Source organism: Camelus dromedarius, chromosome 8 (assembly GCF_036321535.1).
Source record: "Camelus dromedarius isolate mCamDro1 chromosome 8, mCamDro1.pat, whole genome shotgun sequence".
Classification (NCBI taxonomy): domain Eukaryota; kingdom Metazoa; phylum Chordata; class Mammalia; order Artiodactyla; family Camelidae; genus Camelus; species Camelus dromedarius.
This window is the reverse complement of record NC_087443.1, coordinates 17,962,322-17,978,953: the sequence shown is the minus strand read 5'-3', so window position 1 is coordinate 17,978,953 and position 16,632 is coordinate 17,962,322. Positions and strand designations below refer to the sequence as shown.

General features: G+C 51.3%; 1 protein-coding gene and 1 pseudogene across 3 annotated transcripts in view; both read left to right on the top strand.

Annotated features, from left to right (window-relative positions):
- Nucleotides 1–8,294: 8,294 nt before the first annotated feature.
- The window catches only part of CXCL12 (C-X-C motif chemokine ligand 12), a 28,751-nt gene continuing 20,413 nt past the window's right edge, over nt 8,295–16,632 (top strand). For all 3 annotated transcript variants that reach the window (XM_031460933.2, XM_031460934.2, XM_031460930.2), the window contains exons 1-3: nt 8,295–8,435; nt 12,597–12,714; nt 15,026–15,112. In XM_031460933.2, coding sequence (XP_031316793.1) covers nt 8,375–8,435; nt 12,597–12,714; nt 15,026–15,112 — 266 coding nt within the window. In that variant the 5' untranslated portion in view covers nt 8,295–8,374. The remainder of the gene's footprint in view (nt 8,436–12,596; nt 12,715–15,025; nt 15,113–16,632) is intronic.
- Nucleotides 8,767–9,492, top strand: LOC135321882 (uncharacterized; annotated as a pseudogene).

Sequence of the window (16,632 nt, the reverse complement as noted above, 5' to 3'; positions counted from 1 at the left end):
TGTTGGGAAGTCCCCTCACTCTCTGGGCCTGGGCATCTGCACTCCCAAGAGTGGGACCAGCACCCTTACCCTGCAGTGCTGCGGGGAAGCTCCCATGAGCCGGCGGTGTGACCCATCTCTGTAATCATCAAGATCCGTCTGACCTTCATCCATTCTGCGGTTGGCACCACACACAAGACCTACAGGCTAACGGCAAACATTTAAACTCTGATTTCCGTTTAAGCTCGCCCAGACCTTTGCAGAGTCCAATGGGCTCTTCCGACCAAGGCATGCGGCGTTATCCAGCCAAGACTACCATCCCTCTGTGGTGGAATATCAAACAAGGACGGGCCTTCTGCGAGCACGGGGAGGAAACAGAAGCCACTGCTGCACAGACCAGTGATGCCGTTGGACCAGGTACAAACTGAGGCCATCCATCTCGGTGACAATGGCCTGGGTGTGCAGAGACCCTTACCCCATCCGGCCAGGACAGTACAGTCTGCTTTTCTTGGCGCACCCTGGGCAGGGGTGCCTGACTCCTCCTGAATTATGAGTGCTCGGGGCTTGAGCTTCCTGCTCAAAACCTCAACTCCAGTCGACTGGTAGACAGAATTATACCCACACTGACCTGCCAAAGAAGCCGCAGAAGTAAATATTGCCTCGGGTCAGAGCCCCTCCTGGAATCTCAGAACTTTGTTGAAAGCTGCCGAGGCAGGGGTAATACATCACCACCATCCGCCTCTGTTTACAATCGGGTAATGCCTTTTATGACTGCCTCTCTCTATCCTGAATATTTGTTTTATTGCCCCTGTAGGGAGATTTTTCCATTTGGCAAAAATCATCAGATGGTTTCAGTCATGTTAACAACTGCTCATTAAATGCAGAGGAGTAAACAGAGAAATAAAGGTTTGTTTCTTTGCTATTCTTTCTTTCTTTCTTTTTTAATTTATGAAAGAAAATCATGAGATAGGCAATGGAGGGTGAAGAGGACTCAGACATTGCCCTCCTTAGCTCCTGCCTGGGTGGGCATTCCCCAAGAAGCCCTCCCTGACTTTCAGAGAGGCCATTCCTGCAGCGAGGAGAGGATAAAGTTTTCGATCTGTTTCAACGGGAGGGCTTGCTGTGTGATACTGGGTTTGGGGCCCCTGATGCTTGATTCTTCTTCCTCTGAGGTCCAAAAAGCAGGAGGCACACCTTTCTGTTCCTGGTGGAAAAGGCATTTCCGGGCTAGAGCAGCACCTGGAGAGAACTGGTGTGGAGGGGTTGAAGGGGAGAGTCAGATGGATGAGTGGGTGGCTGGCTGGCTGGATGGATGGATGGATGGATGGCTTGGTGAGTAGATGGACAGATAAATGGATGGATGGATGGATAAGTGGATGGATGGATAGACAATGGATTGGTGGGTGGATGATGGATAGATATGGATGAATGGATGGATGGGTGGATGGATAGAGAGACGGATTGGTGGGTGGATGATGAATGGATGGGTGGATGGTTGAATGAATGGATGAGTGGGGTAGCAGAAGGGTGGATGGATGAGTGGAAGGTTGGATTGCAGATTTATGGAGGAAATATAGCACCTCTTGGTGGCAAAGGGCTGTGAGGCAAAATTTGGGTACTCTATAGAGACAAAGAGAGCATCAGGGATCAATCATCCTGGCTGCAAACATAGACACTTCATTCTGGGAACCTAAGAAGAGGAAGGTGGCTGGAAGCTGAAAATCAGTGAGGTTTCATGGGTGAGACCCAAACTCTTAGTAAGTATCTTGGATTTGTATTATTTAAAAACAATGACACCCCTAATTTACACAGTTTTACTGATAAATTATTCCCAGACAAAAACATCTTTTAATGATCAACTTGCTTAATCTCTTCAGTCTGCACCCAGGCAGTGTGGTGAGGGGATGAATACCTAGGAGGTGCTGGCAATCCTCCCCATCCGAGCCCATCTCCCACTTACAGCCCCTGGGCCAGGCTGCCAGTGGGACCTGCCTTTGCACTTGGCCTTGAAAGGCTCTCTGGGCAGCCTCCATGTGCGGTCTGGTCCAGCACATCTGTGCAGCCAGACTGCAGCTTCCGACCACAGGGATGTAAGGTGGAGAGAGAAGAACGAGTCCCTCCTCTGAACAAGGAGGGCCAGTGGGGCTGGGATGCTGGCTTCTCTGACCAGGGGACCAGCTGTGTGGGCAGGAGGCCCAGCTCCTCCTCCATGACCTGCAACAACTCTTGACCTCTTTCTTCATCTGCAAATCCCTCTAGATAAGATAATGCTCATGTGATGCTCATGCCTGGAATGACGGCGCCTCCTCTTCCCCCATACACAGTTCATGGCACCTAAAACAGACGGAACGGGTATCAGCAGCCAGACTTCACTTACATCACTTATGTCTGCCCAGACCAGAGGAAGAGGCGGGCTAGTGATGCTGGAGAGAAGAGGCCTGCATCTCCTTGCTTTGGGCATGACCAGGACTATTTCTGGAAGGTCAGGGTTGGGACTAGTACATTGTTAAACTGTTCACAGCAGAAAAGAGAGCAAAAAAAAAAAAAATTGCCATACTGCTTTAACGCATCACTTTCCAGTGTAATAAAACTCTGTTGTAATAAAATTCAAGAAAGTTGAGCCCCTCACTGAGAAAGTGGGTGATTCCAGAACTTGCCTTCCCAATGCCTTTCCCACCCTCTGGCCACACGTCCTGAAGTCCCAGGAAGAAAGCCCACAGAGAGGGGCTCCATCATATCTTGGAGAGTGTAGACTCCGGAGTAAGGTTACCAGACTCAACAAATAAACATCCTGCACGCCTAGTTAAACTTGAATTTCAGATGAAGAACAAATAATTCTTTTTAGGGTAAGTATGTCCCATGCAATATTTGGAAAATATTTATACTGAAAAAAAAAAGACATGTTTACCTGAAATTCAAATTTAACTGGGTGTCCTCTATGTTAGATGGCAAACCCACTTTTCTGTCTTTAACCAGGAACAAACTTACTCCAGAGCCAGGCTCAGTTGATTTAAATCCCGCTCTGTCAAAGAGTAGTTGTGTGATCTTAGCTCCCAAATCTGGGGAAAGGGGTCAACATTGAGCCCACCTTGTAGGTAGATGTGAGGATAAAGGAGGCAAAAAGTATTCAACACTGAGTAGCTCCTGTATAAATGTTATTTACCTCGCCCCCCAAGGCCCCCAATTTCTATCACTCAGGGGTTGATGGTGGTGACTGGGGCATATCTAATTCCAGAAACTCTGATGGAGCCTCAGACACTGAGACCAGCCTGCCCAGAGGCAGGGGTACTAGGAGAGAGGGATAGGGTCAGGATGGGCGGAGCAAATCTGAATCTGACTCTCCTGATATTGGCAATGGGGTGCAGGCAGAGTTGAGCTGGTGTGTGGAAGCTGGTGTTGGGGTTGAGGACAGGTGGATGTCCCAGAAAATACCACCCCTGCTTTAGGAGTGTTCACCGAGGAAGAGCCTTTGGGTACAGCCACCTGAGACAGAAGATCTGGCTTGCTGGAGGTGCACCTTCACCTAAGGTGAGCCCTGTCTGCATGTGTGTCCCAAAGCCAGCCAGAACCCAGCACCCAGCCCCACATGCAGGAGCCCTGGTCCAGCCTCCCTGGGTCCTTCCCTCTGGGATGAACTGGGGCTCTTGGAACTGGCTCCTGAGGCCAACTTGGGTGCTGGGCCCTGGACTCCATACAGGAGTATGGAGAATACAGGACTCCAAGAGGTCCCCTAGACATCTGCCCTGGAAGTGACTTCGCTCCCTGAACACACTGATGTTCTGGAATCCAGAGACGCTGCTCCCGAGAGTAGTTTCCTTGCCCCTGGTCCACTCGGCCAAGACCTTGAACTGCTCTGAACTTCAAAGCTGAGACAGTAGGGCTTATTCTGTCTGTTTGATCTTTGTGAAAATCAAATGTGACACATTCAGAGAAAGCAAACTGAAGTCCTGTGTAAATATCTTCCTGAAGGCCTTCTCTGTGCCAAGTGCTTTCACACATAGTCAATCCCAATGACAACCTTGAGGGGTGATATACCCATTCCACGATGACAGCATCGAGGCTCGGAGGTTTTATCTTTCTCCTGGGGCCTCTAGTTCCCAGGCTAGGACACATGCTGGTGAACCCCAGTGTGAGGTGTCAAAGGTGGGACAGCAGGTGTGGGTGGGCTGCAGCACGCACAGCTGCCTCCTGGCTGTGCCCCTCCAGGCCTCACTCAAAGCTGTGTGAAGGAGGACTCATGATTGTAGGGGGAGGACCGTGGGACCCAGGGCCAGGAGTTGGTATCTCACGTGTCCCTACACTCTTCCTAGGACAAGAGCACTCCTGAATGAGCATTCTCTGGCCTCATCTGAATGGCAAGAGTGAAGATGCCATCCTCCCTTGTATGATATTGTCTTACCATTTTGAGACCAAATAGTTTGCTTAAAAGGTTGGGGCAGGGGAGTGGTAGTATCAAATAAAAAAAATTTAAGTTCTTATTTAGGCAGCATTTTCAAACTTCAGAGCTTTTGGTAACACCATCTGAAGTTTTGCTATATTCTCAACCACCTCTACTACTGCACGCTTTGTTAGTTTAAATCAGCTTAGGTTTTAAAACTTATATATTTAAAAAATGAAATCCATCCTGAGCAATCTCTGAAATGTCTGCTTTAATGTGTTTTTTTTTTGCATTTTTTTCTTACGATTTTAAAAAATAAATCTATAAACCTCTGTTTTTAAAAATAACGTTCCAACATAACGCCATTTGCAGCAACATGGATGCTCCTGGAGAATGTCATTCTAAGTGAAGTAAGTCAGAAAGAGAAAGAAAAATACCATATGAGATCGCTCATATGTGGAATCTAAACAAACAAAAACAAACAAACAAAAACAAAGCATAAATACAGGACAGAAATAGACTCATAGACAGAGAATATAGACTTGTGGTTGCCAGAGGGGCAGAGGGTGGGAAGGGATAGACTGGGATTTCAAAATTGTAGAATAGATAAACAAGATTATACTGTATAGCACAGGGAAATATACACAAAATGTTATGGTAGCTCACAGAGAAAAAAATGTGACAATGAGTGTGTATATGTCCATGTATGACTGAAAAATTGTGCTGAACACTGGAATTTAACACAACATCGTAAAATGATTATAAATCAATAAAAAATGTTTTAAAATAAATAAATAAATAAATAAATAAATAAATAAATAAATAAATAAATAAATAAATAAAAATAACGTTTTCAGAGGACCACCTAAAGGCAACTTATCAGTTTCACACCGGAAAACGATGATTTGGTGCAAACCTTCCAATCTGTACTAAGGTACAACCTTCTCTAAATGCCCAGCCGCTGAACTCTGAGGGTGTGAAAAGCCTAGGCTGCACAGAGGGCGATGGGCAGGCACCTGGACTGGGCACCAGGGGTCTAGAAACCGTAACACAAAATTGAGCCTTGGAGTTGCACCTGTCTTTAAACAGCCAGACCCCCGCCTCCCTCTCACCTTGAACTCCTCATGACTAAGGTGTCCCGGAGGAGCAGGGGTTCTGAGAGCTGAGTGTGTGTGTGTGTGTGGAGGGGGATCTGCTAGATCTCACGGGGAAGGTGCCATTGCTTTGGCAGAGAAAAAAGGTGGAGCCTTGTAAGCAGAGACAGTGGCATAAGCAAAGGACAGAGGTGAAAGGGTGGTGGTGGGTCCTGCTGCCCTGAATTTGGGAGGCATCCCTGCGGCAGAGCATAGAGCCCAGGTTAAAAAAAGGCACACAGTCTGATGCTTCTGGTCCCTGGAATGCTGACCTGCACAGAGTTTTCAGTTTAAATAGCTTGACAAATTTTGAATATTTTATCTAAAATGCAGATCCTTGGCTTCCTTATTTAAAATCCTAACTCGCTCCCCTTCCTTCTGGTCCATTCTCCCATAGCACTTAATGACATTTTATAGACTATATGTTTAATTACTTGGATTTAATGCTATTTTCTTTCTCGCCCCCCACCCCGGATGTAAACTCCAGGAGGACAGGGGTTTGTTGTTTTGTTTGTCTGTTTGTTTTTGCTCCCTTTACTAAAGTATTTTCAAATATTTATCCCATGTCTGGAACAGAACAGGTGCTCAGTAAGTATTCTGATGAATTAATGGCATTAAGTGGTGGGCACTGTTGGATCCCACACTAAAGTCTGTCCTGGGGCGCAGCCACGCAGGAGGCCCTAGTTTCCCTCTGGCCTGGCCCACACGGGTAGCTCCCAGTGGCTCCCTTGGGCTGCGGGTGCAGCAAACCCATTTTGCGATCAAAAGGAAACAAGCCAGAGGCTTTGACGTTTGCTTTGGTTGGACTTGCAGGAGAGGGTCCGCTCGGCTCTCGCCGGGCCCTGGCCTTCATGGTGTACCCCGATGTCCTGGCCACCGGATTTGTGATTGAAAGTTGCAGCTTCATCTGTCTGCGCAGGACTCTGGGGCGGGCCTAAATCTTGGTCCCCTCGGACCCCAGGGGCGTGGGGGAGCCGGGAAGGGAGCGGGGATGAGAGACTTTGCCACCAGAGGGCGCCCGAGCTCAACCGCCGCGTTCTTGCTTGTACTCAGCTGTCTAGGGCGCAAGAGCTTGGCGATTTCCCGCCCCAGCTCTCCTCGAGCTGAGGTGGAGGTCGAGGAATGCCAAGGATTGTCTCATCCATTGGACTGTTAGTTCTTTAAGGGCAGGAACCAAGTCGGTGGGATTCCCGGTTCTATGGCCCAGTACCCAGGAGTGGGCCTCGCTCGGAGTAAATGAATGAGGAATGAATTGAATGAATGCAGTGTTCACAGCGCATCTAATTGGGTGCGAAAGTAGTTTGGAAAACAAAACAACACAAAAGGCACCCACCCCCACGGCCAGAATCCCGGAGCTCTCCTGCATATAGCTTCCTGCTGAATCGCTCCCTTTCGTGGCCTCCAGTTGGAGCAGCTGAGCCCAGGCCAGGCGGGCCCCGACCACTTCCCCAAAGGCCAGAACTCCCGCACTCCAGAGGCCGATCCCCTTGGATGCACGCGGGGACAGAACCCACTCCACTGTCAAGCTCTGAGGGAAAGGGCAGTGGGAGGTGGCTGGAGAGGCCTGTGACCACTAGCGAGGCCCAACGGGGCCCTCTTCCTGCGCCTCCCAGACCTGCTGGGGCCACCCCAGGTGTCCAAACTGGGGAGAGAGCGGCGGCCTGCCAGGAGGGCTGGACACCTATGAGGGACGACCCCGTGGGGGCTCTCTGGACCGGAAAAGCCTTCCTGGGTGTGAGGGGAAGAGGGGAGTTCTCTCACCACTTTGGGTGGCGCAGGGCATCCATTGGGAGAGGCAGAAAATACTGACGTTTAAACAATTATTTCTAGCTTCCCTCCTTGAGTACTGTGTGTCAGCCTCGATGCTCAGCACTTCGCGGTGGTCGGATGGAGGGTCTGGCCAATTCCCCCATTTCCACAACGTGGGCTGTGAACTGGGTTTAAATCACTTTACAGTTGAGAGAGCAGAGGTGCAAAGGGCTAAGTCAATCCCCATTTACTAAGAACCTCCGGGCCGACCTGCCTTTGTTTCCTTTCTGTGGCAGGGCATTACATTTTAATTTGGAGGGGGGAGGGGCAATAATTAGATTTATTTATTTATTTAATGGGAGTACTGGGGATTGAACCCAGGACCTCGTGCACGCACCACTGAGTTATACCCTCCCCCCAGCATTCTATTTTAGAGCTTTGATTTTACAATTGAGGAAACTGAGGCTCGGCTATTAAGTGATAACGTTGGCTTGGAATCATGATAGTCGCTCTAACTGCAAAGACCTGTCTGGTTCCCTTGGTCCCAGCTGTCCCGGCCGCTGAGCAGCGAGCAGAGGCCACTGGTCAGCTTCACGTCCTACAGTCCCAAAACAGGATGCTCTTACCTACCTCGGGACGCCGCTGGCCTAGCTGGCTCTCACTACTAGGACTGACCTGTTTGTTTTTCCTTGGTTCTCATTCAGTTCCCGCCTTTGGGACTCGATCTCTCCATCTGCATAATGGGAACAATAACCAGCCCTGCGCAGCCCAGCCTCACCGAGCGGCTGGCTTCCGAGGTGAAGGTCTGGGGCCTACAGAGCAGGACCCTGTGGAACCTGAGCAGGTCAAAGGCTGGAGCGCTCTGCAGCCCCTGGAGCATCCCAGGCGCGGGGGAGGGGTGGGAGAGAGGAGACAGGGGGAGCGGCCGTTTGAGAGGGGGACGCTGGTCCGAGCCCCGGGCCACCGCCGGGATTCGGCTCCAGGCCCGCCCCTCGCCGCGCGCCCCGCCCCGCCCCGCCCCGCTCTCGCCTCTAAAGTTCCAGGCGCGCGCCTCCTGCTGCCACACTTTCACTCTTCGCCGCCGTCGCGTCCCCATTCGCGTCCGGCCTCCGTCCGCCCGCCGCCCGCTCGTGCCATGGATGCCAAGGTTGTCGCGGTGCTGGTCCTCGTGCTGACTGCGCTCTGCCTCAGCGACGGTGAGTGCGCTCGGCGGCGGAGGCGTGGGCAGGCGCCGGGCTCTGGGCTCAGTGCGGGGCCGCGGCTCCTCTGCCTGAGCCCGCGCCGTCCCGACCGAACCTACTCTGCGCCGCTTTGCACCGGGAAGGTGGAGGCCGCCCACTTCGCCGGAGTGCGCTCCCTCCCGGTGCAGTGTTCAAAGCCCCCGGCGTAGCGTCCCTGCCGCACCGAGGCTTCGCACCCCACAGCCGGACTCGGGTTCCAGATCCGGGAAGCGGCCGCCAGACCTCGGGCTGGCTGCACAGTGAGGTCGGGCAAGATAACCGGGTGCGGGCGCCCCGAGGGCGCGTTTGGAGCCGAGGAGGTGTGGAGGTGTGGAGCCCAGTCCGGAGCCTCGGGCCCGGAACTTTGACCGCCCACCTCCCAGCTAGTGCCTTCCCGATCCCAGCTCAGTTTCCAGAGGCAAGTGGGCTCGGAGGCCCCGCTGCGCACCGTGTTGGAGAAGCGATCGGCTGTTCTTGTGGGAGGGAGAGCTTTGCAAAGGCTGTCTCGTATCGCGACGCTCTCGTAGTGGCGATGCGATCGGGTGCAGCTGCGTGGCGTCCCCTCTACGCGAGGCCGGCCGTCTTTCTGTACCCACCTAAGCGAGGCTCCGCGGGCGCGTGGTACCGAGCAGCTGTCGGGTTTGCGCCACCCGCCTGGCCCGGCTTCTGTACAGCTCCGCTGTCCGTAGCGACTCTGCTAACCTGGGCGCGCATCCAGCGTCTGTCTTCCCTGCCTCTTCCTGGGGTCACCAAGAGAGGCCCGGGGGCCATCCGGATCTTGCATGCGCCTACCCAGCCCCCAAACCACACCTGCAGACAGGCGCCTTTGTCACCAGCCCAGCAAGCACTCTACCTCAGAGTGAGCGGTGCTGCAAAGTTAAGTCGCCAAGGCCTTAGGCCACTGGGAAAGGTGGTGTCCCGTTTCACTGCGAGAGGGGGAGAGCTTTTTTATTTCTTTTGAAGCTTAAGAGAAATCTCACTGTCCTGTTACAAGACACCACTGCTGCAAACCAAAATAAACTGTTGCTTCTGAACGCACAAAACATAACCACGTTGGCCAGGCCATGCTGAGCGTACTTGGCTGCGAACTTTCCAACAAATCCTGCAAAGGGTTGACACAGTTCTTGGTGCAGCTGAGGTCTGTGCAGGGCAGGAGAGCCTGGAGCAGTAGGCTGGGCTGGGGCTGAGGACAACTGCTAAGTTCCTGATGGTTGGTGGTGAGCAGGGAGCAAGGGTGAGTAAGTGAGCAGGCAGAAGGGTCTCTTGGCTGACCACCTGGGAAGTGTTCTTTAAAAGAGCAGCTGGTCAGAGCTGCAGAGGGACTAGCACCTAAAGGCAATGAAGAATTTTTTTCTCCTAAGCTGAAAAAGTAACCGGTCCTGGGTCTTCGTTTGGGTATTAACAGTTGAGTGATTTGATGAGAGTGGTGTCATGGCCCAGCTGTCTGAGGACATGGTTCCTTCTCTAGCTACCCCTTCTTCTGGGGGCCTGTAGGCCTGTAGACATGACTGAAATGCAGGGACTCAAGTCCTTGAGTGACCAAGGCGGAGCACAGAAGGAATAGGGGGCCCCATCCACTCCACAGAAGGAGTTGGGGCCCAATTCTGAGAAGGACTGGTTGCTCACCCTGCTGAGTTGCCCTCTTGACAGCCAAGGGCCAGGTCAGGGTCCTGGGCTCCCGGTTAGCCTGGTTCTCCTTGCATGCATAGGCTATTCTGAATAAGCACACCCCCCACAAAGCACAGGACACTATGCCCCTGAGAGCAGCAGCAGCAGGACTCTGCATCCCTGGTGTCACCAGGAGAGCATCCTGGACAGGGACTTCTAAGGAACAAGCACTTTCCAGCTGCTTGGGATCTGGGCTGCATGGACCTGCTTGGCCGTGTGTGACATCGGGAAGTGCTGAGACTGGATGGCTACCCAAGTCGGCCCGCAGCCTCTGGGATCCAACACTCACCCTCCCCTTGCTTTTTTACTCCCTGGAGCCTGTGTGTCCATGCTGTGTCCCCTGGTTCAGGCTTTGGTTCTGGCTCCTGCCTCCCTCCATTGGCTGACCTCAGCCAAGCAGGTGGGCCTCTGGATGCCCTGGGCTTCCAGGGTTTAAACCCAGGGTGGGCCCCATTCCCAGGACTGGCTGGAGGGGCTCGCAGGGGGCTCCTGTCTCTGCATGAGAGTGGAAGGAATGCTCCGGAGCAGAGCCAAGTTCACCCCAATCCTGGGTGACATCTGGGCCAGTCAAGCCTCTTGCCTATACAGAGTCATATCCAAAACAGTTGGAAAAATTAGTGCTGTTGGCAAAAAGCTGGCAGGAAGGTCACCAAGTGGACACAGCACCTAGTTCTCTTGGTAAGAACACTTGGGGCCCTGTCCCTTTAAAAAACCTGTTGAAATTCTCCACTTGACAGGCAGGCAAGTGGGTCCTGGGAGCAGGAATAAAAATTGCCTTTGAAGGAAATGGATAATCCCAGGGGTGAAGAGGGGAGAGGAGAAAAAGAGAAAGCTTGTATTTTGAGCTCAGAACAGGCTCTGATTTCTGGCCCGATCTCCACTGCCTGGTTAATGGAGTCAGAACAGTCTCTCAGAGACATAGGAGAGCGGCAGCCCCCACCCCTCTCAGCGCTGCCCCCAACATCTTTCATGCTGTGTGCCTTCTAGCTTGTTGTTGCTCTGGGGTTGGGGCCAGTTCTGCCTTGCGTTTTGCTCGTCTCTGAAGGACCCCCTAAGAATTCTAGGGAAACCTGGAGGCAGGACACTCAGAGGGGAGACTGGCTTTTCCTTACCCCAGGCTGCTCAGCCCCTAGCTCCAGGTCGCTTTCCCAGGTGATCTGGTTACAGGGCAGTACAGACTTCTCCTGCAGGGACCCTGTGCATTTGCTAAAAGCCAGGCTCCTGCTGCAACTTTTTGGAGTTAGACCGGGTATAAACCTGATGGCTGCTCCAGGCTCTCCAGTCACTGAGCGCCTTGAAGCCAGGTTTTCTCCTTCCTGGTTTTTAGGGAGCCAAGTTCCGTCCTGAGGAACCAGATGGTCTCCTTTCCCCCTGACGTGGTGGCTAAATAGGCTGCCATACCCAGATCATGCCACCCCTCAACTGCATGCAGCCTTTAGAAAAAAGATGAACTCCCTCCCTCACAAGTTTTCCTGCTGACTTTCCGGCCCTCTTGCCCCAAAGTGTAGAATTTCAGAACCACAAGGAGCCCTCTGGGAGCTCTGTAAACAGGCAAACTTTTTTTTTTTTTAATCTCTGGACTAAATATTCTCAGACATACATTTAATCCCTGATGAAAGGATCCACAAATTCAAATAATTTAGGGTATTAAGTAGAGCTTGGATAATATCTGCAGAAAATGAGCAGGCGTGCAAGCACACACACAAATCCCAGCCCCTCCGGGCTTGCAATCCTAGACTCACAGGGTAAGCTGTGGGTTCTGCAGGAGCCCGTTGCTAATTTACACTAATGAGTGTCAATTATGGCATTTTGGAAATTGGCGAATTGGCAAACAAAGATGTAATACAACCCGGGAGGCTGTAGCATCCTGGCTCTGGCAATGAAAGGCACATTTGCCTCCAGCCCTGGAAGGGCAGGGGAGAAGGTGGGCCCCTGCCTGCCCTCTGGGGACTCCCAGGTAGGAAGGCAGCCGGGATTCTTTTGTGGCTGCCCGGGCTTAAGGTAAATGTCAAGAGAGAAGCCTGCAGGTGGGGGAGGGCAGCATTCCCAGGGGAGTGGCAGTGGCTCCTGGGATGAGACCTGTGCCAAGGAGGAGAGAGCCTGGGGTTTCCTTCTTCCCCCTCCCCATTCCCCTGGAGGAGTTTATTTGCAAAGAATAACGAAGAACCTCAGGACCTTGGCTTAAACGTTTTCTCCTGTGATTAATATCCTGTATCTTTCATCCTTTATCCTGAGTAGGGGGCATCTAATGTTAACTTCCCTGCCCTCCTAGGATCTGGCTCCCCTCAGGTCCAGCCTGAGCCCACAGAGCTCACTGTGCCACCCAAGGAGCAGGTCTTTGCCAGGATGTGCCTGTGACCCTGCCCATCGCTCCCCATCTGATCCCTCGGCTGCAGACCCAGACACACTTGTATCCCCAAGGCTTGGCAGGATAATAACAAGCTGCCTTGCTCTCATGACCTCTTCTAGGGAAACCAGTCAGCCTGAGCTACAGATGTCCCTGCCGATTCTTTGAGAGCCACGTCGCCAGAGCCAACGTCAAGCATCTCAAAATCCTCAACGCTCCGAACTGTGCCCTTCAGATTGTGTAAGTCTGAACATCATCCCCCAGGGATGCTGCATTTAACAGGCAGAGTAACACCTAACTCACCAGCTTGTTAGAGCTAGAGAAATGGCACATGCTGAATGTCCAGGCTTGCACCTGGCATAATTACAGCAGCAGATATCACCACCAGGCAGGGGTTCCAAAAGCCGCTCTTATTCTTTGTGCCCTAACCCTTGGTGCTGTGCTCAGAGAGGTCCTTGTCGCTTCTTTCCAAGCTTCCTCCCTTTACTGCAAGAGATGGGAGCACGTTCGGATGAGAAACATGGGCTTCACCAAAGCTTCTTTCTGCTAAAGTACAATAAATTATCCAGCCCCTGGCTAGTAACACTTCTGTCCTGCCAATATCAGGGCTTTGAGGCCCTAATTTAATCCTTTATCACCGAGCACAAACTCACAAGACCCAAATTCAGTTGAAGTCATCATTAAACCATTTGGTGAAACTCAAAATTGCCAGCTCACTTAACTGCATTTTCTCAGACACAACAGATGAGTTTTTAGTTTTGCTGGTGCTGATGGCAGCTGCTAACCTTCGATTCCATTCATGTGGGAAATAGACAAAACGAAATCACACATACATGAGACACAAAGATCTCTCTCCTGGAGTACAGGAGGCTGGGCCAGGTGCAGGAAGAAAGATACACGTGGCCACCCATTGCTTGCCCTCCAGTGCCATGTGTCCCACGTGTTCCCGTGCTGTGACTGCACCCAGTGACCGTGGTCATGACTCCAGATGCCAAGGAGGTGAGGCTCGGGGTCTCCTGGGCAGAGCTCACCTCCTGAAAAGTCCCAGCTCTAAAAGCGAGATGGAGACGCAGCAGTTGGAACAAAAACTATACCCACTGACAACTCTCCACCCAGCACGTACTGGTTTTAGGTTTGATTCTCTTTGTCTTTTTTTCCTAGCCTTTGCTTGAATGTATTTGTCATTTACAGTATGTTTTAGGGCACTAGAAGTTGAATGTGTATTTTTTTTTTCATTTTCTTTGCTTATAATAAATACTACCTCTCCTTTGAGAGGTATTTAACCAGATACTGAATTCAGCGAGCATGAGCCTGCTTCCAGGGCAGACTCTGCCAGTTCCCTTGCCTGGGAATATATCTTGAGGTTGAAGAAGTCAAATAGACCCTCAGGTCTGTCTGGGCAAACACCACATTAATAAGCAGCAGTACCAGAATTGGACCTCCATCTCCCCTGCTTCCAGCCACACCCCTCTGCACAGCTCACTAGCTTACCTGGCGGTCGTGTGAAGACTCCTGTGGGTGTCCCCAGCCACTGTGCTGGCTGCAGGTGTTATCATAGACCCAGAATGGGTGGGTAGTGGTGTCTTAAGGCTGCTTGAGATTACCTGGTCCCCAGGGCTTATGGAGAGGATGCAGAGATAAGTGCAGGTCCTCCCCCAGGACTTTTCAGGGAGGGAGGCTATGAGTAGAGGTGAGAAGCAGGGGGGAAGTTCCAGTCTGAACTTTCAGAAAACAAATGAGACCTTGAATATTCAGTGAACTTGTAAGGTCTCTGGCAAACCCCCTACCTTACCCCTCGCCGTTCCTCCTCACACTGTCCGTCCCCTCTCCCCATCCCCCAGGCTATTATGTACCTATTTGTAGGTCTCCTGCCTCCAGGCTTACTCTTTTTTTTTTCCTTTCTTTTTAAATTTGTTTTTAATTGGATGTACTGGGAATTGAACCCCGGACCTGGTACATGCTAAGCATGTGCTTTACCACTGAGCTATACCCCTCCCCACCGAGGCTTACTCTTAAGTCTGTCTTCCACGTACTATCAAGATGATTTATCAAAATAAAAATCTGCTTCTGCCACCCTCCAGTTTGAAGTCCCCACAAGTACCTATCATAAATAAAATTACAGATAAAGCCCCACTGCTTTCCCCCTTATATCTGGCCACAAGCTTGAGTGTCCTGTCTCCCAAATTCCTACACATCCTCTCGGCCCTGTTACCCCTTCGGGATATTTGCTCTTGCCTACCCCTTCTTTTTACTTTACTTGCCCAGCTCCTACTTATCCTTCGAAACCCAACTCAGATGTACCCTGTGTAAATTCTCCCCGGACTCCTTAAAGACTTTCTTTCACTTCCAGTATCTCTAGGGTGAAATTTACAGCACTGCTCACAGGGTCTCCCCAGCACCCCTGAGGTTCCTCCCGAACCTGAGCCTGCCAAGTGGGGCACCCAGTTCCTGGAGGGTCCTGACCCTGGTGTCAGACGATGAGCCCATGCCCGGGTCACAGCCGTGACCCCTTCCGTTCAGCTGCACACTGTCGCCTCTTCTGTTTCGGCAGGGCAAGACTGAAGAGCACCAATAGACAAGTGTGCATTGATCCGAAACTGAAGTGGATTCAGGAATACCTGGAGAAAGCTTTAAACAAGTAAGCACAACAACCAAAAAGGACTTTCCACTAGAGCCACTTGAGGAAAGTTAAACCCATGTGTGAGATATGAAGGTGGGGGAGGAAGGTCTGAATGGTGAGGACCAGGTGTGCCTGGGAGGGCAGTGCATTGACCTGGGGACGGACGTGAGGTTTGCCCAGCCTATAGACAACTGCATTTATAGCATATGGTACAATATTGCAGCGTGTATTCATCCGTGTCCCGTACCCTTCACATTGGCTCCTTTTATAACTGGGGTTTTTCTAAGAAATTGTATCATCCCCATAAGCATTTTTCACCCATCCGTTCCCTCATGATCATCACCATCATCGTCATTCTCATTATCCTTCTTTAAATAGATGATTACTTCAAGATCTGTATTTGGTTTGCTTTGGAGATCCTCCTTTTCTCCCCTGGGGAGTCTGAGCACAGTCTGGTGATGGCCCAGGAGGGGGCTTAGAAAAGCATCCTTCCTCCAGAGGCTGAGGCTCAGAGGAAGACTGTGGGCGGCTCCTGCAGGGGGCGCCCCCTCCGGGGATGACAACCCAGGTACTGACGAGTGCTAGGCAGCGGCCACCACCTTCCCCTCCTCTTTCAGGCTCAGTGATTGGGTGGGTGGAGAACCGCCATCACTGGGGACTGTGCTCAGAGACCCTCTCCGGGTCACTCCCGGCCTCTCCCAGCCTCCCAGAGCATGCTGTCATCCTGCTTCTGCCTCTCATTTCTGTACGCGCCTAGTCGGAGGAGGGTGATGGCTGGGGTTCCCACCCGGCAGCCCCCTCCTCCCTTTGCCCGCCCCTCCTCCTCAGCAGGCCCTCTGTGAGATCCTTCTCTGGCCTCCTCCAGAATGGGCTGGCCCTCTCCTGGGGGTATGAGATCATGTCTCCGCCTTCCCATGAAAGACAGTCTTTGCGGAATCCAATGCAACTTTCAATCGGAGAGCTTGCTCCGAGGAATTTGGTTTCTGTGATTGCCTCTGAAGCCTGTGTATGCCATGGAGGCTGTACCAATTCTGAGGTTTCTGAAATCAGAAGTGGAGAGAAGTAGATGAATAAACAAGTCTCTGGCCACTCACCCCTCCTCCTGAAGCCACAGCATGGTTTCAGGTTCCAGTCAGAAATGTTGGCAAGATTAAATTCCCATGTGATCCACAGATGGGCCTGGTGGTATTTGTCACTTTTTGCGAGGCATTTTTTTATATATATTTTCGTGCACAATTTTTTAAACATTTCTTTAGTAAGCAAATGTATTTCAGAATATATTTATAGTCGAACAGTTCATATATTTGAGGTGGAGTCATACAAACGTCAGTAGGTTACATTTCTCTATTATCTGAAACTACTGGCAGTTTGTAAAGAAATATATATGATATATCCGTGTGATTGCAGCTTCATAATGTTAGCCACAGTGTATTTTTTCACTTGTACCAAAAATGTATCAAATGTGACATTATATGCACTAGCAATAAAACGCTAATTGTTTCATGGTATACTCCTCCTACTGTATGTGGGAATTTATT